This window comes from Panthera leo, chromosome A1 (assembly GCF_018350215.1).
Source record: "Panthera leo isolate Ple1 chromosome A1, P.leo_Ple1_pat1.1, whole genome shotgun sequence".
Lineage (NCBI taxonomy): Eukaryota > Metazoa > Chordata > Mammalia > Carnivora > Felidae > Panthera > Panthera leo.
In genome coordinates, this window is record NC_056679.1 from 195,447,036 (window position 1) to 195,472,776 (window position 25,741).

The 25,741-nt window shown below is 50.7% G+C and overlaps 1 protein-coding gene across 3 annotated transcripts in view; it reads left to right on the forward strand.

The window, feature by feature from the left end:
• Positions 1-25,270, forward strand: part of ANXA6 (annexin A6) — a 48,673-nt gene extending 23,403 nt beyond the window's left edge. For 2 of the 3 annotated variants that reach the window (XM_042948813.1, XM_042948823.1), the window contains exons 11-26: positions 523-581; positions 1,662-1,784; positions 2,873-2,931; positions 4,273-4,351; positions 5,971-6,052; positions 7,252-7,346; positions 7,981-8,094; positions 10,242-10,332; positions 11,050-11,129; positions 11,919-11,972; positions 17,901-17,918; positions 18,681-18,774; positions 19,886-19,981; positions 21,365-21,423; positions 22,768-22,890; positions 24,846-25,270. In XM_042948813.1, the coding sequence (XP_042804747.1) occupies positions 523-581; positions 1,662-1,784; positions 2,873-2,931; positions 4,273-4,351; positions 5,971-6,052; positions 7,252-7,346; positions 7,981-8,094; positions 10,242-10,332; positions 11,050-11,129; positions 11,919-11,972; positions 17,901-17,918; positions 18,681-18,774; positions 19,886-19,981; positions 21,365-21,423; positions 22,768-22,890; positions 24,846-24,905 (1,286 nt within the window). In that variant the 3' untranslated portion in view covers positions 24,906-25,270. The remainder of the gene's footprint in view (positions 1-522; positions 582-1,661; positions 1,785-2,872; positions 2,932-4,272; positions 4,352-5,970; positions 6,053-7,251; positions 7,347-7,980; positions 8,095-10,241; positions 10,333-11,049; positions 11,130-11,918; positions 11,973-17,900; positions 17,919-18,680; positions 18,775-19,885; positions 19,982-21,364; positions 21,424-22,767; positions 22,891-24,845) is intronic. The other variant, XM_042948833.1, reaches the window with a different exon arrangement.
• Positions 25,271-25,741: the final 471 nt, after the last annotated feature.

The window sequence follows — 25,741 nt, forward strand, 5'->3', positions numbered from 1 at the left end:
TAGAAGCTGGACATTGCAGGAGTCGCTATGCCTGCACCTAGGGTAGGTAGTATGTGCGTTTTGGGTGGGGAGAGCTGTATCCCCAGGCTGTCCTCTTGCACAGAGCTGCCCCTACCAAGTCTGTTTCAGGCAGTCAGCCTCTAGCCTGCCCTGTCAGCAAGATCCAAAGTGATGTAGCTGCCAGTACCTCTCTGCAGCGGAGGCTAAAGAAACATCTTTCCCAGTTCCACCCCAAATGCTACCCCCCGCCCCCACCTGGCCCAGTTTGCCTGCAAAACCCAAGAAGACTAGAAGGATGAAGTGGGTTTTTGAGATGCACATCCCACATTTCAACAGCCCCTATTTCTTGATTGTTATGCTCTGGGTTTGCGTTAAAAGTGGGTGCGGCCTCAGGTTATCAGGAGCCTGGTTCTTCCTGGGTTTGCACTTGGGAGTCCCCAGGGAGTAAAAACAAAGAGGGGGTCAGGCCACCCCGACCCAGAGACCGCCAGAATAACTCTGCCTCTTCCTCCCTCTTCTCAGTGAAGTGTATCCGGAGCACCCCAGAGTATTTTGCTGAAAGGCTATTCAAGGCCATGAAGGTGTGTGGTGGGGTTGGTGGGAACCAGCTGGGGTGGGGGTGGGGGGGGTCTATACCCATCCCCATGGGACTGTAGAGATTCTTTGACAAGTCTTTGGGGCCCACTGGCCAAGGAGCCCTCAGGGGATTGGCCACAGGAGAGAGTGATGGGCACTCTTCCCAGGTGAGCTCCCGAACCTGGGATGCTGTCCGGCCATGCACCTTCCCACCCAAATACCTACTCTAACTTCCTGATTGATCACAGGGTGTCATGACAGCCTGCACATGATCCGTCAGCCAGATGGGCTGGAAACCCACACTCTGAAAAAATCTTAATTAACCAGAATGACTAATTAACCAGTGTACGTAGGCTAGACCACTTTGGAAGATACTTGTTCTTGTCTGCTAAGGCTCGTGATGTTTATCCCAGTGACCCAGCAATTCTACCCTGGATGTGTACCTGAGAACAGTGATTCCCACTAGTTTGTGCAGAGGACACACAGCAACTGATGACAATTCCATAGCACAGCAGGGTACATGAATGTAGTCATTTGTGGCCAGATGCCACAGACCCAAGGCCCCGGGAACTCAGGCCTTCCCGGCCCTGTGTGTCCAGCCCACAAGGGCAAGTGAACTGTAGCCCATTCACCGTCTTTCATTGTGCCAAAGTAAAGCCTGGCAGCTCAGCCGGGGAGAGATGGCTCCTGTGTGCATACATTCATGAGACTGTGCGTGGCAGTACTGGCCATATTAGGAAAGAATGAGAAACAACCCAGTGTCCGTCAGGAGTACCAGGAGAAATGAATAGACAGTGGTGTATTTACATAGTTCCGAGATGTACAGACCTAAACAGTATATGCTTAGAGTTGCAAAGTTATGGTGAAATGATAAGGAAAACCAAGAATGGGGCTGATGTTTGAATGGGGAGGGAACATCGAAGCAGGAGGGACACGTGGGGAGCTTCAGGGAGAGTGGCAATATTTTACTTCTTTTGTTCTTCCTTTTGTCTCATCATGACAATGGTATTTTCACCTAAGCTGGGGGCTGTTTGCACTTGAGCCTCCGCTCACATCCCTGTCCCCCAAACCCATTTGTTTTCTAGGGCCTGGGGACTCGGGACAACACCCTGATCCGCATCATGGTCTCCCGTAGTGAGCTGGACATGCTGGACATTCGGGAGATATTCCGGACCAAGTACGAAAAGTCCCTGTATAGCATGATCAAGGTGAGCGGAGCTAACGGGGGTACGGAGAGGAGCAGAGGGCTCAAGAGCCACTCCCAGGAGAAAAGAGCCGTCCCAGAGAGCTAGGAGTCTCTTGGGGATTCCAGGAGCCCCTGCCTCGTGGCGCATTCAGGGAATGGAAAGCAATTCGATAGAGAAGCAAGCGTCTGGTGGTACTTGAGTCCCAAAGCTCCAGAGGAAGGTGGGACTGGGTCAGGAAGGGCATGCAGGCTGAATTAAGGGTGAGGACTCTATCCCAAAGGCAGGGAGAGGTCAGGCTCCAAGGGGGAGAACGCTTGGCCCCAGGCCAGGTGATTTGTAATGACGGGGGGGGGGGGGGGGGGGGGGGGGGTGTCTAGCCCATGAGACTTGGCCGAGAGAGAGAGAGAGCTGGGTTGTTTTCTTTTTGTGGGTGAGTGAGATCAAGCTTTTATGAGGTCCAGCTACGTTCCCCAAAGTATATTTCCAAAGAGGAGTTTTATAGGTATTACGTGCAAAAATGTGCCATGAGAAATGTTTGGAAAAAACTAGTTTAAAGATAAGCACGTTGGTTTATTTCAGAACTTCTCACGGCCTTTACCATGTCAAGTCCATTATGAAGCTCTGGGAGGGATATAAAATAGGCTACATCTATTTGTTCGGTTTTGGCATTTCCCGGTGTTTTTGCTCATAGAGCCCTATTTTCTTGGAGTATTTCAGTTGGAAGGGCTGGGCTGGGGATTATCTGGGGATAGTGGGGCTCTGGGGCCGGCTTTCACCGGCTTGGGAGAGCAGCGAGCATCTTCACGTTCAGTGAAATCTGCTGATGGCTCGAAAGCATCCCTTGTTGGAAGTATTTACACCACAGAAATTGGCAGTTGTTACAAATCGGGGCTTTTTTGCTTTCGTTCCCAGAGACTAGGTTGTTAAATACGTGCCAGCATTACCACTGTTTGGTGGTCTTAGCCACCACCCCCGGACAGGGGGAGAGTCGGGGCCGCTATGAATAAATGTTCAGCCTTCCCCTATCCGGGCCTGTGTAGAACCTTCCCTCCTAGTCCGAGGGGAGCCCAGGAGTGAGTGAGAGGTAACCTTTGTCTCTTTCTCCCCAGAACGATACCTCTGGCGAGTACAAGAGGGCTCTGCTGAAGCTATGTGGGGGTGACGATGAGTAAGTGTCTCCTTGGCCCCAGGCTGGAGGGAGTGGCCTCGGGGGGTGGCAGGCCTGGACTCCCCAGCCCTCATCCTGATGGATGGATGGATTGGATGAGCTTGGGGCTTCCTCGGTGCCGGGAACAGCGCACAGGTGAAAGTCTGTCTGTGTGTGTGAACGTGAATGTACTCTCCCAGACGTGGAGATGTCTGCTCTTGTGACCTTGGAAAGTCAGTCTGGGGGTGTGGCCTGGAAGCCAGAATGTGAGGGTCCAGGCCCTGCTACTTCATAGCTGCCTTTCTGTTTCATCAGCTGTTAAATGGAAAACATACAGGTGCCTGCTCTGCGTACTCATTTGTTCATCGTACTTGTGACAAGTACCCTCTGTGAGCAGGCATTGCGGGGAAGGACCGGTGAGGCCCACAGCCCAGCGACATACATAGACCAGTGCAGGGTGGTCTCGGGATGGGGAAAGTATACATGTCTATGAATGCACAGATCAGGGCACTAGCCCATCCTGGGGGAGGCTCCTGGAGGTAATGAGGCAGAGAGGCCCAAGGAGGAAGGTGAGGAAGAGGAGGAGGTGAAGACAGGGTCTGAAGGAGAGTGGGTGGAGGAAAGGCCTAGTGATGTGCAGGGGTAGCCTGGTTCATTTCTGTAACCGAGGCCACACTTTTGCAGAGTGCCAGGGAAGAGAAGAGGCTGAGAGGTGGGCGGGACCTGCGGGCCTCCTCCTGGCATAGGAACCTCTCCCCGGGGTGGTGGGAGCCATTGAAGAGATTAAGTTGGGCTTGACTTGACCAGATTTGTGTGCTAGGAAGGGAGCTGTAGGTACTCTGATTTTCCCTCCCAGGGCTGATAAGGATCCGGTTAAGTAAGGAATAGGAGAACCTCCTGTTAACCTCTGACAAGTGCCTTAGGGGTTGATTTCAGTTCAACAGACATTTACTGAGCCCTTGATATACCCAGGTGCTTTATAGGAGGTGATAAAGAGGTGACACGGCCATAAGCTGGTCATGGACTTGTTTGAAAGGGGAGACTTGGACAGAAATCACTCAAGTTATAAGGAAGAAAGGGGAGGTCAGAGGATTCGAGAAATCCCATCCCGCTGGGAACTTGGGGCCAGGAAGGCTGCTGGGCAGAACCAGCATTGCAGGGGGTCTCAAGAGAGGGTAGAAGGTTTTCAGAAATGGGGGAGAGGACTCTGAATGGATGAGGCTAGAGAGAAGGTGGAGCCAAACAGATTTACTTAAAGCCTGTGTCGGCGTATGTGTGTGTACATGGCTGTGTGTTGTGTGTGTGGAGCCTTGCCCACGATGACGTTCCCTCCTGTCCTCTCCCCAACCCCCTCCATTCCAGTGCTGCTGGCCAGTTCTTCCCGGAGGCAGCGCAGGTGGCCTATCAGATGTGGGAGCTTAGTGCAGTGGCCCGAGTAGAGGTCAGACCCTCCCCACCTCCTGCTTGACCTCTTGACCACAAGCTTGGACTCTTCTGCTCGCACCTTCCTGCTGCTCTGTTTGGCACCCAGCCGCCCCCTGGTGGCCAACCTGAGACATTGGTTTCCCACATCTGAAGCTTCCTTGTCTTCTAGGAGTGATGAGTTTCTGGTGTGGGCATCTGATTCCTGCATTAACTTCTAACACACTGGGAAGCGTTGTGGCCCACTAACTACTAACAGGGCTTGCTGAATGGAGACATGTCTGGTTGTGTGGAGAGGCCTGCTCATCCTGGGGCAGACAGTTGGCCTTTGGAGGCATGAAAACAGAACAGAGGGGCACCCGGAGGGGCACAGGACGATTCGAGGTTGTTCTGACCACCCGGAGACCCAAGGTCCACAGAAGTACTTGGGGCAAACCGTTCCAGGCCCTGGTAACACTTGGTCCACATGAAAACGTTTGGAACCTTGCAATCTGTTACTCACTTACCAAGCCCCCTCTTTCTGGGCCTCTGTCTCCATGTTTAGAATGAGGTGTTAGACACAGCAAGCTCAGTGCCTTCCCAGGGCTCTTGAGCTCTGATGCTCTAGAACAGCATTTCCCAAATTACAAGGCAAGAGCTGTCATTGCAGATGGCCTTAAATTATATAAGAAATGAATTAGTGTGGAGGTGGGGAGCCTCCGCGGCATTAAATAAGACTGAACCTCACGGAGTGAGAGCATTACTCCTTTTCGATTTCATCAACGCAACTCATTTTGTCAGAGAGGCCCCATTGGGTGCCACACTCCCCAGCTTTCCTTTTTCACAAACAGCTGAGAGAGCCGGCTTCAGGTTCAGAGCTTTTGGCGAGCAACGGCGTCTCGTTAAATTTGGTGATGTTTGACAACGTCGTGGTTTTCTCTTTCTTACATTTGTTTTCATGGCTTATCATCTGTTTATGGCACATCATACCAATTTCCTCTTCATGAGAGCGGTGTAAAGTTATTTTCATTCATTCAGCAAATATTTTTTGAGTGCTTACTTCTGTTGTGGATACTTCGGATATCTCCAAGAACAAAATGAACAAAACTCCTTGCCCTTTAGGAGTATTTCAATGTACTTAAAAATGAACGCATTTAAGTAAAACAGAAAAGTTGAATTACATAAAAATATGAAGAAATAACATAGGATGTATGCAAATATGACATCAGGAACCTCACTTAGGAGTGACTGAAATTTGGGAGATTCTGTTCTGGTATTTCAGGATATTTTGGTTACCTTTTCACAGGGAGGAACTCTTGAAGAGGCAGGAGGGCCTTGGGGACAGGGCACAGTTCTAAGGGACTGGGGAGGCCCCAGTGGAGCTAGGACAGAGCTGACTTCCTGGGGCAGGAAGCTGGCTACTTTTCCCTTGACCAGCACTTGCCCTGCTCCCAGGCCTGGGTCTGTCTCTCCTCCTCTCTCTTTCTCAGCTGTAGGGCAGGGGCCTGTCTGCTGTGCCTTCACCCCTGCCTCTCTCCCCCCAAGCTGCTTGGTTTGGGGCTCGTGGGGAAAGCCTCCCTTCCCTTGCATGCTCCTCTAGTGGCTTGGCCCCCAGGGGGGCCTGCAGGCACCTGCTGAGTCTCTTTCTGCTTCTTGCAGCTGAAGGGAACTGTGCGTCCAGCCGATAACTTCAACCCTGATGCAGATGCCAAAGCGCTGCGGAAGGCCATGAAGGGACTTGGTAAGGGGACACGAAGAGGGCAGGCTGGCCTCTGGGGCAGCGGGCCAGGCAGGAGTAAGAGCTCAGGTCTCAAAGGAGGGTCCATAGAATGAGGCAAATTTTACATAAGTCTCTAACCTCCAGAGGAGACTCCTGGCTCCCTGAGTGTAGGGAGCTGGGGAGTGAGGAGGTTTGTAAGGAACTTGGCACAAGCCCTTTCTAGTACAGAAGAAAGTACTAGGTTATAAAGCCTGGGTTCTCCCGCTGGCTTTGCCTTAGACTCACTGTGTAACTTTAGGCAAGTCCTTCAACCCCTCCAAGTGTCCACCCCCTCCCCGCCATGTGTAAAAGAAGAGATGTGGACCCGTTGATCCAAGAGTCCCAGTTCTGGGCTGAGAGCGCCCCCTGCTGGTTATCACATCGCATTCTCCATTTGGAACGCGAGGGAAGAACCACTCTGGACAGATGCCCTGTTCTCAGAAAGGCTAGCAGGCACAGAGCATCCAGAATCTGGCTACTGTCGTCCTTTCTCCCCCCAGTCCATCTAACGGCACCTCCCAGGGGCCTTGGCTTAAGTTCTCTCCCTTCTGGGCCTCATCTTCATTTGTTTCCTGGGAATGATAATATCTACTGAGCACAGCTAGGACTGTAAGATGACAGGTATAAAAGCACTTGTGAAAGGTAGAGTCCTGTGCCGGGTCTGAGATCCAAGGCATTAATCTGAGAGGCTGGAGGTGGTATCCTGATGTCTCCCAGAGTCAACTTGCTGTGGTTAGAAGGACTTGGGCTCCAGTTTCCAGGGAGTTGAAGAGGAGGGACATGGGGTCCCCGTGGGATTTAGATTGCCAGGCTAGAAGGATCCCCTAGTAACTACTCCGGGCTCTTCAGGGGATAGGTGTGGAAATTGAGCCTCAGAAAGGGGCCAGGACCTGCTCAGCCGTTGCCAGAACCAGGGCTGGAACTTGGAGGCCCTGACTCTCAACCCAGGGCTCCCCGCTCCTCTGGGGGTCTTTTTCTCAGCCAGTGAGCAGACAGATGGAAGTGCCAGGAGGAACCTTGGGGCAGTCAGTGGCTTGGGCCAGAGGCAGGCTTCCTGCAGGTGCTCAGGGACCCTAGCCAGGCTTCTACCCTGACTAAGATTGGGACAGCCCATCCATGGGGGGACGTGGGGAAGCTGGGCCACGGGCCTCCCTCTGAGCCGTGTGGCTTTGGTGATTCAGGAACTGATGAGGACACCATCATCGACATCATCACGCACCGCAGCAACGCCCAGCGGCAGCAGATCCGCCAGACCTTCAAGTCACACTTTGGCCGGGTGAGGCTTCAGCCGGGGGCCCGGGGCCCGCACCCTCCCTCCTCCCAGGGGCATGGCCTGTCACTGCCAGCTCTGCACAGTTGGGCACCTGGGTCTTCATGGCACTGGGGCTCCTGTGGCTCCCTGTGGCTCCCGTGTTCTTGGAGTATCTCCCACGTCGGTTTCGGGCTGCCTGCAACACGTTCTCTCCATCCCCCGCTTCCTTGTGATCAGTACCTGGGGGCAGAGATGAAGGACATGAGTTGTTTTCATGTAGCATTTTCTGGATCTCGGAGCTCCAGAGGCTTCAAGGCCCCAAGGCTGAGCGTCAGTGATTATTGTGCCTTGGTGTCATGCTGGCGACTTTCCCCCGGGATGGAAACGATGTCCTTTGGCATGTCCCTTTCCTTGCCCACCTCCTTGCCTCCAAGGAGAGTGGGTCTTCCTGCTGGTTTTTTTTTTTTTTTTATCCCGCCCTCTTTAGCATCCTCTAAATAGTAAACAAAGACAAACAGCAGCAAAGACAGACACAGTCTCCCTCTATCCCCTGCATTCACATGGAGCCCCTATTTCCTCATTCCATATCTCCTCCCTATCCTGGGTCACATGTGAGCAAGTGCTGATGTTGGCGTGACCTCAGCCCTGCCTTTTGTAGGACTTGATGGCTGACCTGAAGTCGGAGATCTCTGGAGACCTGGCGAGGCTGATTCTGGGGCTCATGATGCCACCGGCCCATTACGATGCCAAGCAGCTGAAGAAGGCCATGGAGGTATGGTGTGGGCACCGACGGGATGGGGTCTAGTCTGCAGGTGGTGGGGGGACACAGGTGCTCCTCACAAGCCCAAATGGCTTGGCTGTAGCTCCTTGGCCGAGCCCTTCCCACGCCCGGTTCAAACTAGCATGAACACCAAAGGGGGTGTTGGCTCCTATAACTGAAAGGTAGAGGACTCCCATCTGGTTTTAGACATGGCTGAGTCCAGGGACTCAAATAATGGTATGTGGCCTCTTATCTCTGCCCCACCTTGGTTGTCTACCCTCTGTGGTAGCTTCACTCTCAGAGACCATTTCTCCTCGTGATAGACAGTAGGACAGCTGGTGTCTGTCCTACCAGCTAGCACCTCTGTTCCTTCTTCCTCAGCGTTCCGCCAATATCTTGGCTTCTACTCTGGTTGATGCAAGTGAGGTCACATGCCCAGTGATGGGTGGTGTCACTGGGATCTCAGGGAGCAGTAGAGGAAGCAGAATGGATCTGGATGGAAAACGACAGCAGTTGGATTCTGTATTCTAGTCCGGCCTCACCACTAACTTACTATGTGATGTTGGGCCACTTGCACTAAGTTTCCATGCCTTCTGCTGTGAAATGGGAGCAGTCATCCCTGCCCTTCAGACATTAGAGTGGGTCAAGCAAGGTCATGGGCATGGAGGGCACTATTAACTCTGAAGACCTGCCCTTGTGATTGGTTAGCAAGAAAGGGCGTTATGTCCTGGTGCAGCTGTTTTCTGGAGCTGCTTTTCTTCCCGAGGCAGCAGCTGTACCCGGGACTGGTCTCCTTTCTAGGAGCATCCAGTAACCTGTCCCTGGCTCCGTATACTAGCTCAGCTGCTTGTCTCAACCCACAAGGCAAGGCTTTTACTTTGTCCCCGTTTTACAAGTGAGGAAACTCATGTTCAGAGGCCAAATTACTTGATCAAAGTCACAGCATTATGAAATCACAGGGCGGGGATTCAGAACAACTCTGTCTGACTCTAGAGCCTGACCCGACAACCACATGAAACCACTAGGGCTTTTGGCCCATTGAGGATTAAGAGAAGAAAACAGACATTCCCTGGGCAAAGCAAATCGAGATTATTGTCCATTTAAAATGCGCCGACAAAAAAGCAAATGATTTGAGAACACGGAGTTTAGAAGTTGAAGGGACCAGTGAGCTAACCTGACCTAACGCTTTCCATTCCCACAGTTTACAAATGGGAAACTGAGGGAGGCCCAGCACATCCGTGAGCTCGGGGAAGGGAAGGGTGGGGCTAGACCCTGGGTCTTAGGATGCTCTGAGGATCAGGCTGTCTTCCCCACGTGCTTGCTTTTAATAAAGAGCCTGTTAAGATCTCAGTCAGCCTCAGTCTGCTTGAGGTCAGAGAACCCACGGACTGGCCGACCAGCAGGCAGTAACCTCCAAGGGCAGTGAACGCGCCTTACTTTTTTTTTCTTTATAGTTGTGGCCGCAGCAGCTTGTTCAGTGACTGGCACATTGCAGGTGTTTAACAGATATTTGAATCTATCGATCGATCTGTCTTGTTCACCTCCCTCCCTTCCCCCAAAGTGGGGACCTTTGAGTAGCACATCCCCCAAGCTACCTTCATCCAGAGGGCCTAATGTATCTGTCCATAGATCACTCATCAAATCCAAATATAAACAAATACGGCATGTTTTTTTCCTTAAAGCACAAAACTTTCTTCTTCTGGCAAAATAATATGTGAGAAAATACAGAGCAAAAAAAGAAGAAACTAGAAATCACCTGTGAGCCTTCGCCCACCCAGAGACCATAATTACTATTATGCTGTGATGCATTACTTCTAATTCTTTTTATACCCTTATGTATAAATATTTATATTCAGAGACATATGTGTATATGCCTTTTTATATGCACATACCCATATACCACATACTCTTTTCTTTTAAATTTTTGGCCCAAAGCACTTCTCATGGAAGGTTATGGAAATCTTGACAAGCTGGCATGTTCCATCGTGATTGTGCTATCTCTGGTCTAGGGGTAAGGAGAAAATCCAGGAAGGCTTGGTGGTCTGTGTGATTGCCTCCTGGGTGGTTTCTTGGACCATGGACCTCCTTGGCCGGGGCCCCTCAGGTCTCTGATGGGGATCAGGGCTGTGGCTCAAGTGCTCTTTGTCTTCACATTCTAGGGAGCTGGCACAGATGAAAAGGCTCTCATCGAAATCCTCGCTACTCGGACCAATGCGGAAATCCGGGCCATCTGTGAGGCCTATAAGGAAGGTGAGTGTGGGAAGCCTTGGGCCCAGTGCCGCTGGGAGGTGGTGGGAGAAGAGTGACCTCTCCAGCTCTGACGTCACCCCACTGCTCTGCCCCATCTCCCCTCGCTCAGGCACGAGGCTGTGATAAGCCCCTGGGTGTGCCCAGCTCTGTGTCTGAGGAAAGGGTGCCCCAGGCAGAGAGTCCCAGCTCCACGAAGGCCTAGAGGAAACAGTGAGAGGAGAGAATGTCCAGGCCTCTGGGGGACAGGAGGGCAGCATCCTGGGTGGGTGGCCTGTGCAGTCACTCCGAGACCTCATTCAGAAGGCCTGTGCTTGGTCACAATATTATTTTAAAGAATCTTGAGTACCCATCAAAAACGTTTAAACTTTCCCCTTATAAGCGGCTTTAAAGTGGTAGACCTTTTGAGCAGGGGAGTGACACGGCCTGAGCCCTGCTCGTGGGTCTGACACCTGTCCTGCAGGAGGGAAGATAGGGAGGCTATGAAGCAGGAGAGGCAGGATTCCCAGAGTCCTCAGCTGGGACAGGGGGAGGGAGGCAATGGACTGGAGGCGTCAGTGTCGCGATCCACAATTCCATGGCTGGATGCTCCCAAGAACCAACCACAAACTCTTTCATCCCCACCACTCCTGCCAATGCGCTCTGGCTCAAGTCTGAGGTTCTAGAAGCAGCCCCCCATCCTTGCCCAGCAGCTGCCCACACACCCTCTCTCTGTCTCAGACTATCACAAGTCCCTTGAGGATGCTCTGAGCTCAGATACGTCTGGACACTTCAAGAGGATCCTCGTCTCTCTGGCCACGGTGAGTGAGTTCACGCCCCACCCCCCCCCACCCCACCCCCCCCCCCGGGGGCCCGGGACGATGGCAGGGAGCTAGGAGCCCAGTCCTGATGAAGAAAGGGTGTCTTCCCCACCCACTTCTCAGTCCCACTGCTAAGACCATGACTGCCTCATGTAAGGCCTTCTCCCACTGTTCACTTTTTTTTTTTTTTAAAGTTTATTAATTTAGAGAAAGAGAGCACACAAGCAGAAGAGGGGCAGAGAGAGAGGGAGAGAGAGAATCCCAGGTAGGCTCTGCACTGTTAGTTCAGAGGCTGATGTGTGGCTTGATCCCATGAACTTTGAGATCATGACCTGAGCCGCCAAGAGCCAGACACTTAACTGATTGAGCCACCCGGGAACCCCTCACTGTTCAGTTTTCAAAGCTGGCTTGGTGCCACCTTCTCCCAGCAGGCCCTCCCCAGTGACCCTCAGCCCAGCTTTTTGGGCCCCCAGCTCATAGGGCAGCCATGTGGGTGACCTCCATATGACCCACAAGCTTCCTTCACCATCGCCTGACTTCCTGCAACCCGGTCGCCAGGCCCCGACACACAGCACTGCAAGCTCATTATGTCCGAGTCGCCCTGAGCTAAGTACCTTCAGATTTAACATTCACAACAGCCTCGCTCTGAGGGCAGGATTATTGCCCCCATGTGAAAGCTGAGAGAAAGGGTTCGGAGAGCCAGAGTAGCTGAGCCAACATCCTGTGGCCGCTGAGGGGTAAAGAGGGTGGATGTGTGGGGACTGATCTTTCTCGCTGGTCCTGCTGCAGGGGAACCGTGAGGAGGGAGGAGAAGACCGGGACCAGGCCCGGGAAGATGCCCAGGTGAGAACCCCCCAAGCGGCTGTAGCTGACATCTGTCCGTGCCAGGCCCTGGCTGTCTGGGAGTGGGGAAGGCCCCTGCCAGGGACATGGCTGACATTGGTGGATACTTAGACTCATGGACCCCTTGCACCTCTCTACCCCTTAGAAGCAAGACTTTGAGTGTTTTCACAACTTCCAGAAAGATTCTCACGACTGTGGTGCTGGTCCTACTGGCATTTCCTGGGTGAAGAGTAGACTGAGAGCCCTCAGACCTTCAGAGCTGGGAGGGACTTATAGATCATCCGGGTCAAACTCATGTTACAGTGGGAAAATGGAGGCCCAGGGAGGATGAATAACTTCTGAAAGTCACACAGCAAATCAATGGCCCAGGTAGAATTGACCCAGAGGGAGCAGGTCCAGAAGCTTGCTCGGAAGGGGCCCTGAGTGCTAATGGTCTCGAGTTTATTATTTATGAAATGGAACCAAGATTGAAGGAAGTGTCCTGGGAAAACCTAGAAAATGAGTTCATCCGGGGCTGGGATCTTCGTCCTGCTCACTGATGTATCCAAAGTGGCACATGGTCAGAACTCAGTAAATATTTAATATTAAATGAATAATGGAGTCAAGGGTTCTCTTAGGTCTCTTAGCTGCTCTGCTTCTGTCCTGCTCCTTAGGCTGGGGCGTGTGAGGTCTGGAGGCTGGACAACCCCAAATCCATCATCCCTGAGAGTCCTTATGGTTGGGCAGTCCCTCCTGAGGCCGTGTGCACTGCCCCCACTCACCTGTGCCTTGCTCCCAGTACCCTCTGGCCTGACCCAGGTCCAGGCGTTGGGCACAGACACCACGGACTGGGATCTGGCCCCGCTTCCTTTACAGTTGGTGGGTTGAAAAGAACCCTGATGGATTGGGGATGGAGGCACCAGCTCCGACCCCTGCTCCGCCAACAGCGAAGTGGGGAGTGTTATACCAGCATCTGAGCTGCGAGAATCCTTAGCTATAACCCAATGGTTACGAAACTATAAGATGCATACCAATACAAAGCATGATGCTAAGACTGTTTTATACTTTATCATATTCCCTTTTTTACGGGAGGAAAATGAAGCTCCTATCCAAGGGTTTGGTTTCTAAGTGGCTGTGGTGTGACTTGAATCCAGGCCTGCCTGACTCCAAAGTTTATGCTAATACAGGACCCAGTATGGCAATTTCCCTGCAGCTTCCAGACCAGGTGGCTGCTGCTTTCCAGTTGTGCGGCCCCTGGTTTGGGATGCAGGTGTCAGAAGCTGCAGGGCTCCGTTTAAATGTGGTTTTCCAGCTGCATGTGGGCATATTTATGGGGGCTAGCCTGGGAACCCAGCCCCTGGGGCGGCCTGTTGAGGCCACATTTCATTCGCTTATTCAACATATGTGTATTAAGTACTACTACGAACAGTCTCATTGTGCCCTTGAGGGTATTTGAACGTGGCTTCCTCCTTAGAGCTCACCCCAAATCCATCCTCCGCCCTGAAATTCATCCTCTAGGGAATGAGTCCACCTGGGGCCTACCTATGGGGCTGTGCTTCCAGTTATGGCCAGCAGGGGACAGTGGTGGGCCACGCTGGCTAACACTGCAAGGACGAAGGGGTGAGAGAGAACCTGGGCGGAAACACGGAGGCCTGCCCAACTCAGCTGCCCGTCCAGATTCACAGATGCTAGACCCTGATTAGTCTTCATGTGGGCTCATTTTCTTCGAGCCAGAATACTTGGTTTCAAAAGTAATACATATTCCTCTGTAGAGCCTCTAGAAAATAGAGACGAGCCAAAATAAAGAAAGAAATCCATAACCTACTAGTAATAGCCATTGCTCGTATTTTGGAATATATCACTTTAGTTATCTTTTTATGTGTATATAAAAATGCATTCCTGATGTATAACAGTTAAAAATTAATATTCTGTGAGTACTGTTCCTATTTTTAAAAATTGACATCCCTTCATGGCCATGTACTATTCCATTTAAGGAGCTACCAAACTTTCTTTAACCAACCCTCTTCCTGGTCACCAACTCTTCCATCATATGCAGGAATGTTTTCCTTAAATAGGTTTCTAGAGGCAAAATGGGAAAGCCAGAGGAAAATGTCTACAAAAATTGAAGGCGTTTGGTCTGTAGAGGGGCACCTGGGTGGCTCAGTCAGTTGAGCGTCTGACTCTTGGTTTTGGCTCAGGTCATGATCTCACAGTTCATGAGATCGAGCCCTGCATCAGGCTCTGTGCTGACAGCACAGAACCTGCTTGGGATTCTCTCTGTCCCTCTTTCTCTGCCTCTTCCCCGCTCATGCCCTTTCTTTCTTTCTCTCTCTCTCTCTCTCTCTCTCAAAAGAAACATTTAAAAACAACAAAAACAAAAATTGAAGGCATTTGGTCTGCAGAGCCAGGTTCCTCCTAGAAAGATAATGCATATCAGTACTTGGCACTGTTTGTTTTACACCTTCTCCTTCCCACACTCTACCCTGGGTGTCCAGCACACCCCCAAGCTCTCGGAAGTCCGGGTCTGTTATTACAGTGTGTGTGTGTGTGTGTGCAGTGTTCACCTGTTGCCCCATAGGGATTGCCGATAGCCTCCTTTCCATCCTCCCCATGTTCCAGTTTGAGCAACAAATAATATAGGCAATCTAATTACTGGAGACTCAGAGTGAAGAATTGGTGCCAGTTTGGGATACCTCAATCCCCAGGCTATTATTTGTTAATATAACAGTTTTATTGAAATATAATTCGTACACCATACTATTGACCCACTTAAAGCCTATGCTTCAATGACTTTTAGCATCTTCACAGATTGAATGCAACCATCACCACTATCAATTTTAGGACATTTCATCACCCCCCAAAGAAACTCTGTACATGTTGTACTTATTTCTGATTTCCTCCCAACCCTCCAGCCCTGAGTCACCACTAACTTACTTTCTGTTTCTATAGATTCACCCATTCTACACGTTTCATATAAATGGTGCCATACAATATGTGGCCCTTTGTGACTGGTGTCTTTCACTTAGTATGTTCAGTGTTCATCCACATTTATCATATATCAGTACTTTATTCCTTCCCACTGCCAAATAATGTTTCATTGTATGTATATATCACCTTTTTTTAAGTTTATGTATTCATTTTGAGAGAGGGAGAGAAAAAGAGCACATGTTTGGGGGGGGGGGAAGGATGGGGGGGAGAGAGAAAGAGAGAATCCCAAGCAGGCTCCGAGTTGCACAGACCCTGATCTCGAGAACTGAGAAGATCATGACCTGACCCGAAATCCAGTCAGACGCTTAACTAACTAAGCCATCTAGGCACCCCATCTTTTTTTTTTTTAAATCCATTCATCAGCTAACTGACATTTGGGTTATTTCCACTTTGGGGCTATTCAGAATAATGCTGCTTGCTATAAACACATGTATGTGTTTGCTTTAGAAAATTTTTTTAATGTTTATTTATTTTTGAGAGACAGAGTCAGAGCACGAGTGGGGGAGGGGCAGAGAGAAGGGAGACACAGAATCACAAGAGGCTCCAGGCCCTGAGTTGTCAGCCCAGAGCCCGACACAAGGCTCGAACTCATGAATCATGAGATCATGACCTGAGCTGAAGTTGGGCACCTAACCAACTGAGCCACCCAGATGCCCCACATGTATACATGTTTGTGTATGCACATATTTTCATGTCTCTTAGGTACATAGGAGTGGAATTGCTAGGTCCTATGATACCTGTGTTTAACTTTTGGAGGAACTTCCCAGATTGATTTTTGCCCAAAGTAGCTAGGCTAATAAGGAAAAGCCTTTGTGTCAAATGTTTGGAAAATTATTTTAGCATCCCACTGCATTTTTCATATTACACATATTACTGTCTTAAAGATGCTTTGAAAAAACAAATATGTCTGGGGTCCTGTGGCTCAAATAAATGAAAAATGACACGTCAGATTCTTTTTAAAAGAATGCTAGCATTTTTAGCACCACTTTTTAAAAATTGTGGTGAGAGGCACATAACACATAATAAAACATGACACATAGTAAAAGTTGCCATCTCAACCATTTTTAAGTATACAGTTCAGTGACGTCAAGGACATCCACGGTGTTGTGCAACCATCACCACCAGCCCTCTCCAGAACTCTTTTCATCTTGTAAAACTGAAACTGTGTGCTCATTAAACAGTAACTGCCCATCCCCCTCCCCCTGCCCCGGCAACCACCAGCATACCCTCTGTCCCTGTGAATCGCACTACGCTGGGGACCGCGTACAATTGCAATCAAACAGCATTTCCCTGTTTGTAACTGGCTTATGTCACTGTATGTAATGTCCTCATGTTTCAACCAAGTTTTTAATATAAAAAGGGGTGAATAAAAGCCAAAAGGATCCCATAATTCCAGTAGCTCCAACAACACCTATCTGACATTAAAAGAAAGCATAAAAAGAACGCATTTGCACGTTGAGAAGATGTGAACATAAAATCTCCGGAAAAATAAAATGCACAAGCTTTCCCAGCCCTTCTCTTCAAAGGTAACCACTGTCCATCTTGACTTGTGCCTCTAGCTTGGCTTACCACCAAATACGTAAGTGTGACTGTGCATTTACCTTTCCTTAGCTAAACTCTTTTTTTTTTTTTCTAAAGATTGGCTTTCCAGGCCTTTTTTTCCCCTAAGTTTATTTGCTTATTTTGAGAGAGACAGAGAGAGAGCACAAGTGGAAGAGAAGCAGAGAGGGAGAGGGAGGGAGAGGATCCCAAGCACGTTCCTCGTTGTCAGTGCAGAGGCCAATGCGGGGCTCGATCCCACAAACTGAGATCACAACCTGAGCTGAAACCAAGAGTCGGACATCTAACCACCTGAACCATCCAGGCACCCCCCCACCCCAAGCCTTTTCTTAGCTAGATAAAAGGAACATTATTATACACATATGCTATCCTTAATTTTTTTGCTTAATTTAAAGGGAAACTCTCCTTATCAGTCTACTGTGCTGATGAGAGTTTCCCTTTAAATAATATTCTTTTTAATAGTGGCATGGATTTCCATTATTGGGTAGCCATAGTGTGCTTATCAAATCATCGGGCTATTAGCAGTCTCCAGTTTTTCTCTGTCACAAAGTTATGCTGCAGTGAACACCCTTGTATTATATCTTGAATGGCTTTGGCCAATCTATTGATAAAGGCACACTCCTAGCCACATAACCCCTTGATCAAATGGCAGGTGCATTTAAAATTCTGAAAGACGTTGCCCATTTATATACCGGAAAGAGTGAAGGCTATTGTGAAGTTTATAAAGAGGATGGTTTTGGTTTGCCCAATAGAAAAAAGTGGTCGGCAGAGTTTCAGGGAAACAGGCAAGGGTAAAACCCAGTCTAGGGAATACAGGGCTGGCTGTATTTTGTTCCCAGGCACTCCAGGGCGCTGCTGCTTGCCTAACAAGATAGTGCTCTAATGACTCAGCATAGCACAGTGATTAAAAGTCACCCTTGTAAAATGACTGGACAGCTGGCATCGTCCCACCTGATTTTGGCTTTGTGCCCTTCTCCCACAAGTCCCCTCCCTTCCTGACCTCAGCTTTCCTGTCTCTCCTGCTGTAACTTGAGGGGGTGAAATGACAGGTCTCAGACCCCCTTGTGGTAAAGGGTGTGGGGAATTCAGCACTTCTCTTGCTCTAACTTCTGGGCGGCTCTGTGGAGACAGGCGTGCTGAGGTCTGGAGTTGCCCTAGGTGGCTGGGGGTGCCAGGTAGAGTGCCCCGTTCTGTGTCTGCCCCGACCCCTCAGGTGAATACTTCAGAGTTAACTCCCAGGCCTCTCCCCCTTGTGGGCTCTGGCCCAAAGATCAGGGAAAGGTGTTTTCCCTCCGCCCTGCCCCTGCCCCCAGGGCCCCAGAGCCCCTGAGCCACCCTCTCCCAGCCTCCTCTGACTCAAGCCTTCCCTCTCTCCCTCCTCTCTCTCCTCCCTGCTCTCAGGTGGCTGCTGAGATCTTGGTGAGTGTCCTGTTCTTCGCGGGGATTTTCATGGCTTCTCTGAGCGAAGGCTGAGTGACTGTGCCTCTGGAAGGGCCAAGCGGCCAGTCAGGCAGTGGTTGGGGCTGCCCCCAGGTTCTCTCTCCCCGCTTCAGGGCCTCTTAAGAACCCCACTTGGTAAAAAATGGGCCAGGCAAGTGTTTCCCACATTTCAGCCACTCACCTGCCACATGATTTGTGCCACATGCCATCAGCCGTGGGTAGTTTTCTTTAAAGGGGCCCTTTTGAAATCTGAAATGAACTCTTAAAGGGAAATTTAATGTCAATATAAATGGAACTAGTGGCTGGCTGGAAGACTATTGTAGAAGCATGTATATGTGGTGTGTCAAAATACATGTGTCCGTTTACCGCACTTGGCTAAACACTGGCTAGGCTGTTTTCTTTGCACATGGACAGACCCACTTTCCCAGAGGGGCTTTCAGAAGGGCTTAAGGACAGAAGAACTCTGAGTCCCCGTGCCCGGTACCTATTTGCCCTCCCCTGGGTCCCAGTCTCGAGGTCCTGAGGCCAGAGTGGAAATGCCTGGTGCTAAGCCCCTCTGTGTCAGTCCAGAGGGTTCCTGAGAACTGGCGGTGGGGAACGTGGAGGCTGACGAAGGAAGAAGGGGCCAATGTCAGACTCCTTAGGTAGTTGCCTTCAGCCTAGGCAAAGACATGAAAGTGAATAACCAAGGCCTTCCGGTGTCTTCCTTCCCAACTCCTTGCCCCCACCTGGTCTCTGCAGGAAATAGCAGACACACCCAGTGGAGACAAAACTTCCCTGGAGACACGTTTCATGACGATCCTGTGCACACGTAGCTATCAGCATCTCCGGAGAGGTGAGGTCTCAGTCCCTTCCCTTCCCAATGTAGCAGGAAGCTCCCCAGATCTGATGGGAGCCTCCCTGTTCTCTCTGACAAGAGGAGCCGGTTGCCCACTCCTTACCCCAGAATATTGTAGCTGGTGCCGAGTCGAGTCCTGGCTCTACCGCTAACATTCAGCCCCGGACCAACCCCCTTCACCTCCTTAGGGAAGCAGGTGGGATGCCTGAGATAAGGGATGGCAGGTGGCTTCCGCCTCCAAGGCCACTTCAGTAGATTCGTAGTGGCTGCCTAGAATATTGTGTTGAAGATTCGAAGGTTCAGTGTCATGAACCTCTGCTGATGTCTGCCGGGAACAAGGCAATGAGGGGCGCTAATGGCACAAGGACCGCCTGCACCTCTTTGAGCCCCAGGCTGTCACATGCACAGGGCACACCAGTACATGGTGGCCCTGACATTAGGTGCTCAATGAAGCGCCCTGTCCACTAAGACATTTTTCTTTTAACGTGCATTTGCCTGGCACTCAAGGTGCTCTAGCTTAGTGGCTAAATGAATGGACTTGGGAGCCAGATTGCCTCGATTTGAATCTCCCACTTACCAGCTGTGTGACCTTGGGCGAGGTAGTGAATATCTGTGCCTTAACTCCCTCATCTATAAGTTGGGATTTTACACGGTTACACAATTGTTGTCAGGATACGAAAAATATAATGCGTGAAAAGCCCTTTGGGCAATGCCTGGCACATAGTAACTTCCTCAGGGTCATCATGATGATTACTTACATTAATCTCTATCCCAACTTGACACAGGAGGAAAGGGGGGAAGGGGAATTACCCAAGGTCATTCAGTGAGCTCAGGGCAGAGCCTTTGCTAGGACCCAAGCTCCTTTTGCTACCCCAGCCTGGGTAGAACTGGTCTCAGGCTCTGGAGCCGTGTCTGACGTGACACAGATTTGGCTCTGAGCCCAAGGAGGCTCAGTGAGTCCTGCCCAGTGAGTGCACTTAGGCCTGGGCTGTGGCCATACCTGCTTCCCCTTCCCCCTTTCCTGGGGCATGGCCTGGGGGGGAGAGGAAGGGTGATCTCTCCCCTCCCTCTGAACTGAAGTTCACCCACCCTCTTCTCTTGGGGCCAGTCTTCCAGGAGTTTGTCAAGATGACCAACTACGACGTGGAGCACACCATCAAGAAGGAGATGTCAGGGGATGTCAGGGACGTGTTTGTGGCCATTGGTAACTAATGGGGACCAAAGGAAGGGGATGGACGTCCTGGGGAGGCTCTGGGGACACTGGGAACGTGGCCAGATTCCCTGGACAAGTGTGGCCGTGGCAACTTCCTACTATTACTGGAAAATAACCCCTGCTGCTGCGGGGGTCCTGCCAGTGTGTGGTTGGTGGGGTAGCGTGAGGACTTGTTCCAGGCTGCAGGGCAGGATGACGGAACAGCTTTCCCTGGGGAGGTAATGGGGGGCGGGGGGAGGCATGGCAACATCGGGTAGGGGCACAGTGTCCTGCAAGACTAGGGTGTGCACGCTATACATGAGGAGTTGGGAAGGTTAGTGTACAATGCAATCTTTCCCATGGGTTCCTGAGCCAGTGCATGGCCACATCTTGGGTGACCATGCCCTTGGGGTACGCAACTCCAGCCCCTTGCCCTCTGCCCTCTGCCCTCCTCCCAGAGATACCTTTATATCCAGAGTCGTTCTGGCTTTCTGGCACTAGGGTCTGATTCCCTCTCCCTGAGCTGCCTGAGACACCCTCGTGTGGGCTCTGGGGCCTTGAAATCCAGCAGCTGCTGAGGGCTGGAGACCCCCTGGGCCTTGAGAAAGGGCAGGGACCGGCAGAGTCAGGCAGACGTTATCTGGGGTGGTGACGGGTGGGGGGCAGGGGCTGCCAGTGAGGCTAGAGCGTGTAGGCTCTGGGGCAAGAGTCAGCCCCTGGGATTCACATGGTGCCTTCAGTTAGGCCAACAGACACCCATTCTCTGGCATAATATTCCTCCAAATCAGTAGTTCTCAAACAGTGGGCTGCACCAGAGTAGGGAGGCCAACCATTCTGATTTGCACTAAAACCCCAAATGTCCTGGGCAAAGTGGGTTACCTCCCTTCAGAGTGGCATTCTCAGCCCATCTGGGGAGGGCCGTGAGAATTTGCATTTCCACCAAGTTCCGAGATGCTGCTGCTGTAGCTGTCCAGGAACCATCCTTTGAGAACTGCCGCTCAAAATATTTCTTGAATCTGAGCCTGTAGGGTGGAGCCTAGAACCCAAGTTTTCAACAAGCTCTCCAGTGATTCTGATGCACTTAGAAGTTGGAGTCCCCGTGCCTTGGGCTTCTGAGGGTTTCTTCCCTTTGTGTCCTCCGCTCACCTTGGTTAGCTGCAGGCACCTCAGCAGGATTGAGCTGTACCCCAGTGAGAGCCAGGTCTAGGATGAGCGGGAGGAGGGGCTTCGGGAAGGGGGAGGGAAGGTGTCAGGCCCTGAGGACAAGCCCAGGGTTGGCAATGCCCTGCAGGCCCAGGCTGGGGGGAGAGGAGGTGGGCGGATACAGCCGGGGCCCTTAGTCTGGGCACGCCACCTCTGACCAAGTTTCCTGCATCTCTCTCCTCTTCCTACCAGTTCAAAGTGTCAAGAACAAGCCTCTCTTCTTTGCCGACAAACTGTACAAATCCATGAAGGTAAACTTGCATGTTTGTTCCTTTCCCTTCCTGCCCTTGTACTCACCCGCAAACATGGGTGTGTGCAGTTCCCCGGGTCAGGACTCATGGCAACTGTGTCCACCCACTTGGTATTTACCAGCATCTGCCTCATGTCTGGCTCCACGATAGTAGCTTTCAAGTAGGGGTGATTTTTGTCCCCAGGGGAACATTTGGCAATGTTCAGACGCAACCTGGGGAGTGTTGCTGTCCTCTGATGGGATGGGAGCGGGGACGCCGCTCAGTAGCCTGTAATGCACAGGACAGATCCCGCAACGGAGAATGACACGGCCCCAAAGGCCAAGGTTGAGAAACTTGCTCTGGGGACACAGGGCTGAGTGGGGCTCAATCTCTGCCCTCTTAGAACTCACCTTCCAGTAGGTGACACAGTGTCACCTCCTATGACGAAGGATCACAAAAGTAGCAAGTGCTGGGCTCTGGGACTAGCTCCGGCTTCCCAAAAACCCCGGCCACTCTGGCTACCTTCTCAGCCCAGTAAATGGACTGCCCTTGGCTGCTCACAGAGCCTGGGCACACTGTGGGAATGAGCCTGAGACCCCTCTCGGCCTACAGTCCCCAAACATCATGGCCATTTATTGAGCGCTCACCACATCCAGCTTTGACCCCCAAGTTGGTGTTCCTGAGCTGCGTGGGGGCAGAAGTGGGCTGTGGCTGCCCACACATCCATGTCATGTGCCTGCTGCACGGGCCCCCTGTTAATTTCCCAGGGCTCCTTTATCAAATCACCACAAATTGACAACAGAGATTTTATTTTTTTGTGGTTCAAGAGGCCAGCAGTGAAAAATGAGGGTGTTAGGTTCCTTCTAGATGCTCTGAGGGGAAAACTCTCCCATGCGTCTCTCCTAGTACCTGGTGGTTGCCAGGAATCCTGGTGTTTCCTGGCTTCTGGATGCCTCCATCAGACTCTGCCTTATCTTCACATGGCCTTCTCTGTGTGTACGTCCATGTGTCCTCTCTTACAAGGACTCGAGCTGTTGGATCTAGGGCCCGCCCTAATCCAATATGACCTCAACTCATTATATGTGCAAAGACCCTATTTCCAAATTAGGTCACGTTGTGAGATTCCAGGTGAATCTGAATTTGGGGGGCATACTATTCAGTTCATACAGGTTGGTTTTGCCTGTCTGGCCAGTCCCAGGCACAAGGAAAGCAGGGTCAGGACTACTTGTGGAAGACAGAGGCAGGATACCCCACCCTGGTTTGGAGGGAAAAGAGAGACAGGCAGACAGACACCCATGAGCTCTTGTCTGACCTGACCCTATTTCTTCTCCTGCCCTGTGTCTCCTTCTCACCTGGCTCCACCAGGGTGCTGGCACAGATGAGAAGACCCTCACCAGGATCATGATCTCCCGGAGTGAGATCGACCTGCTCAACATCCGGCGGGAGTTCATCGAGAAATACGACAAGTCTCTCCACCAAGCGATTGAAGTAAGGGGGAGGGGTTAGAGGTCAGTGGGGCAGGGGGCGTGAGTGTCAGATCCCTGACCATGAGATTACAAGTCCTTTCTCTTCCCATAGTCTTTTCTCAAGGAGTTCTCAGTCAGGACATTGATAAATGAAAGACCTACTTCACTGTGTATACCAAAATAAATTCCAGATGGCTCGAAGGTTTATAAGGAAGATTTCCAGATAAAACAGCCTATTTTGTTTTTTGAAGATGACTTTATTGAAATATTATTTATAGACCATAAAGTGCACCTGTTTTAAATGTTTATTTATTTTTGAGAGAGAGAGAGAGAGAGAGATCGTGAGCAGGGTAGACATAGAGAGCGGGACAGAGGATCCAAAGCAGGCTCTGTGCCGGCAGCAGAAAGCCCACTGCGGGGCTCCAACTCACAGACTGTAAGATTGTGACCTGAGCCAAAGTTAGACTCTCAACCAATGGAGCCACCTAGGTGACCCAATATTTTTTTTAGCAAACTCAATGAGTTGTGCACCATCGCCACAATCCAGTTTTAGAACATTTCCATCACCCCACTAAGATCCCTTGTACCTCCTTACTTATTCCCACCCCTGCCCGCCAAGCGACTTTGTGTCTCTATAGATTTGCCTTTTCTGGCTATTTCATAGAAATAGAACCATGTGATGTGAGATCTTTTGTATCTGACTTCTTTCACTTACAGAGCCCATTTTTTTGGCTTCGAGGTTGGCCAAGATCTTAAAGTTTGATACTGGGCTTGGCCGACAAGACTGGGAAATGTTATAGCAGCTTCACACAGACTTGGTGGGGAGGATGTACATTGTTAGCACATCTTTAAAGAGTAGTCTGGCAGTTTTCAAAATGTTAAATGCGTACACTTTGGACTTGCTGCTTCTGTATGTGGGAATTGATCCTATAGACCTAGCTACACATGTTCCCAAAGATGTGTAAGAGAATATTTATGTAGCAAAATATTGGAAGTCCTCTGTACAGAGCTGGTTAAAGAAAGTATGGTACACCTATACGATAGAACACGATACAACCATGAAAAAGCTTGAGGAGGCTCTATCTGCTGATTTCGGATCTCCTCTAAGCCAAAAAAAGTATGCCCAGAATAGTGTGAGTGCTATGTGTACATTTGTGTAGAAAAGGGACATTCTACACATATACATATTAGTATATGCTCAGATTGTTGCTGGGAACCCGCACAAGACAACGGTAATCGTAGCTCTCTCTTGATTTGGGGAAAGAGAAGTCAGGAATGGGAGATTTTTATTGTATCATCTTTCCTTTGACTTACATCGTTATTTATAATTATGATTTTTTAAAATGATGATGATTTGATATAATGATGAGTTTACCAAAAAAAGAGGAAAAAAAACATATATCATAAAAATAAAAATGACAGGAGCCACTCTAAAAAGAGGGAGAGTCTGGCCTCCCACAGTTCTGCTGGAGGCCAGATATTATGTGTCAAAAACACAATGACATTCACATAAATTCCTGCAAGGGCCTGGTACTCAGTAAGTGCTCCACAGTGTCTGTTCAAATAAGGAATCTCATTTGCGCATGTGTTAATGGCTGTGGGAGGAGGAAGGGAAGAACAGAGGGCAGGAACACTTCACAGAAGAAGGGGCATCAGGGGCCAGGCAGGATTTGGGAGTGGTGCAGAGGGCATGTTGGACACAGGAGTGGTAGGCATTAAAGTAGGAAGATGAACCTAGATGCTCCCAGAAGTGGGGGAGGGGGGTGAAGCCACCAAGCTTCATGGGGGTCAGACCACAAAAGGCCTTGAGGCCAGGCTGAGAGCTTGGACATTTTCCTGAGGGTAGTGGGGAGCCACAGAAGGGACATGGTCACATTTGTGTGTTTGGGAGACATTAGGCTGACAACAGCTGGGAGGAAGGGGCATTGAGGCCATCAGGATTGTTTTAACTCATTGCTCTTCCTCTGCTCCTGCCAGGGTGACACCTCTGGAGACTTCCTGAAGGCCCTGCTGGCTATCTGTGGAGGCGAGGACTAGGGCGACCAGCTTTGGCTGGCACCTGTGCCGAGAAATGGTCAGCAGCACCAGCCGCCATGACTGAGCCTAACTGCTCCAGCTCCAGAGACTAAGGAAGGGACAGGGGTGGGGGGAGGGGGTCAGGGGTGGGCTTTTGTCTTCAGCTGGGGTTTAGGAAAGGCTCCCACTCCCACAGGCCACTAAAGGCCCAGCACGGTCACTTCTGCTCACATGTGAGCAACTGAAGAGCCGTAGCCACAAATCCCGTCCACCTCCACTCCCCATCGTCCTCTTCAGCCCTTCCCAGCTTCCATCCCTTACGGCAGCCCTTGCCCTGCTTTGGGCTTTGTCAAATCCAAAAACATACTGAGCCTCTGTCTGTGAAATGAGTGAAGCGTGTGCTTTGAATGGCAGCGTGTGGTGGCAGGTGCCGATTAAGTGTCCTGGGGGAGAGAAGGGTCGGGTCAATGCCTTCCAGCCAATTGCCAGTCCCCCCACTGTTTCACCACTTGCCCCCATCCAGAGAGATGGAACCGGGAGTCTAGCTACCTGGGTTCAAATTTGCATCTGCCACATGTATGCGTTCTAGCTTCAGGCCAACCTCTGTCCCTGCCTGAGTCTCTACTCTCTTATCTACAAAGTAGGAGAGTTGGATGAAAGGATGTTGGCTTTCTCTAACATTGACAGTGTAAGATGTGCCCCCAAGTCATTCCCTTTCCACTTTCCTCTCTAACTAGAAACACACATACAGACACATAAACAAATTTCCACGGGGTCTGTGTTTTTGACCTAGACCTGCCGCTGGATTGTCCTCATGACAGCTTGAGGTATTCACCCACCCAGGAGTAAGTTCTACC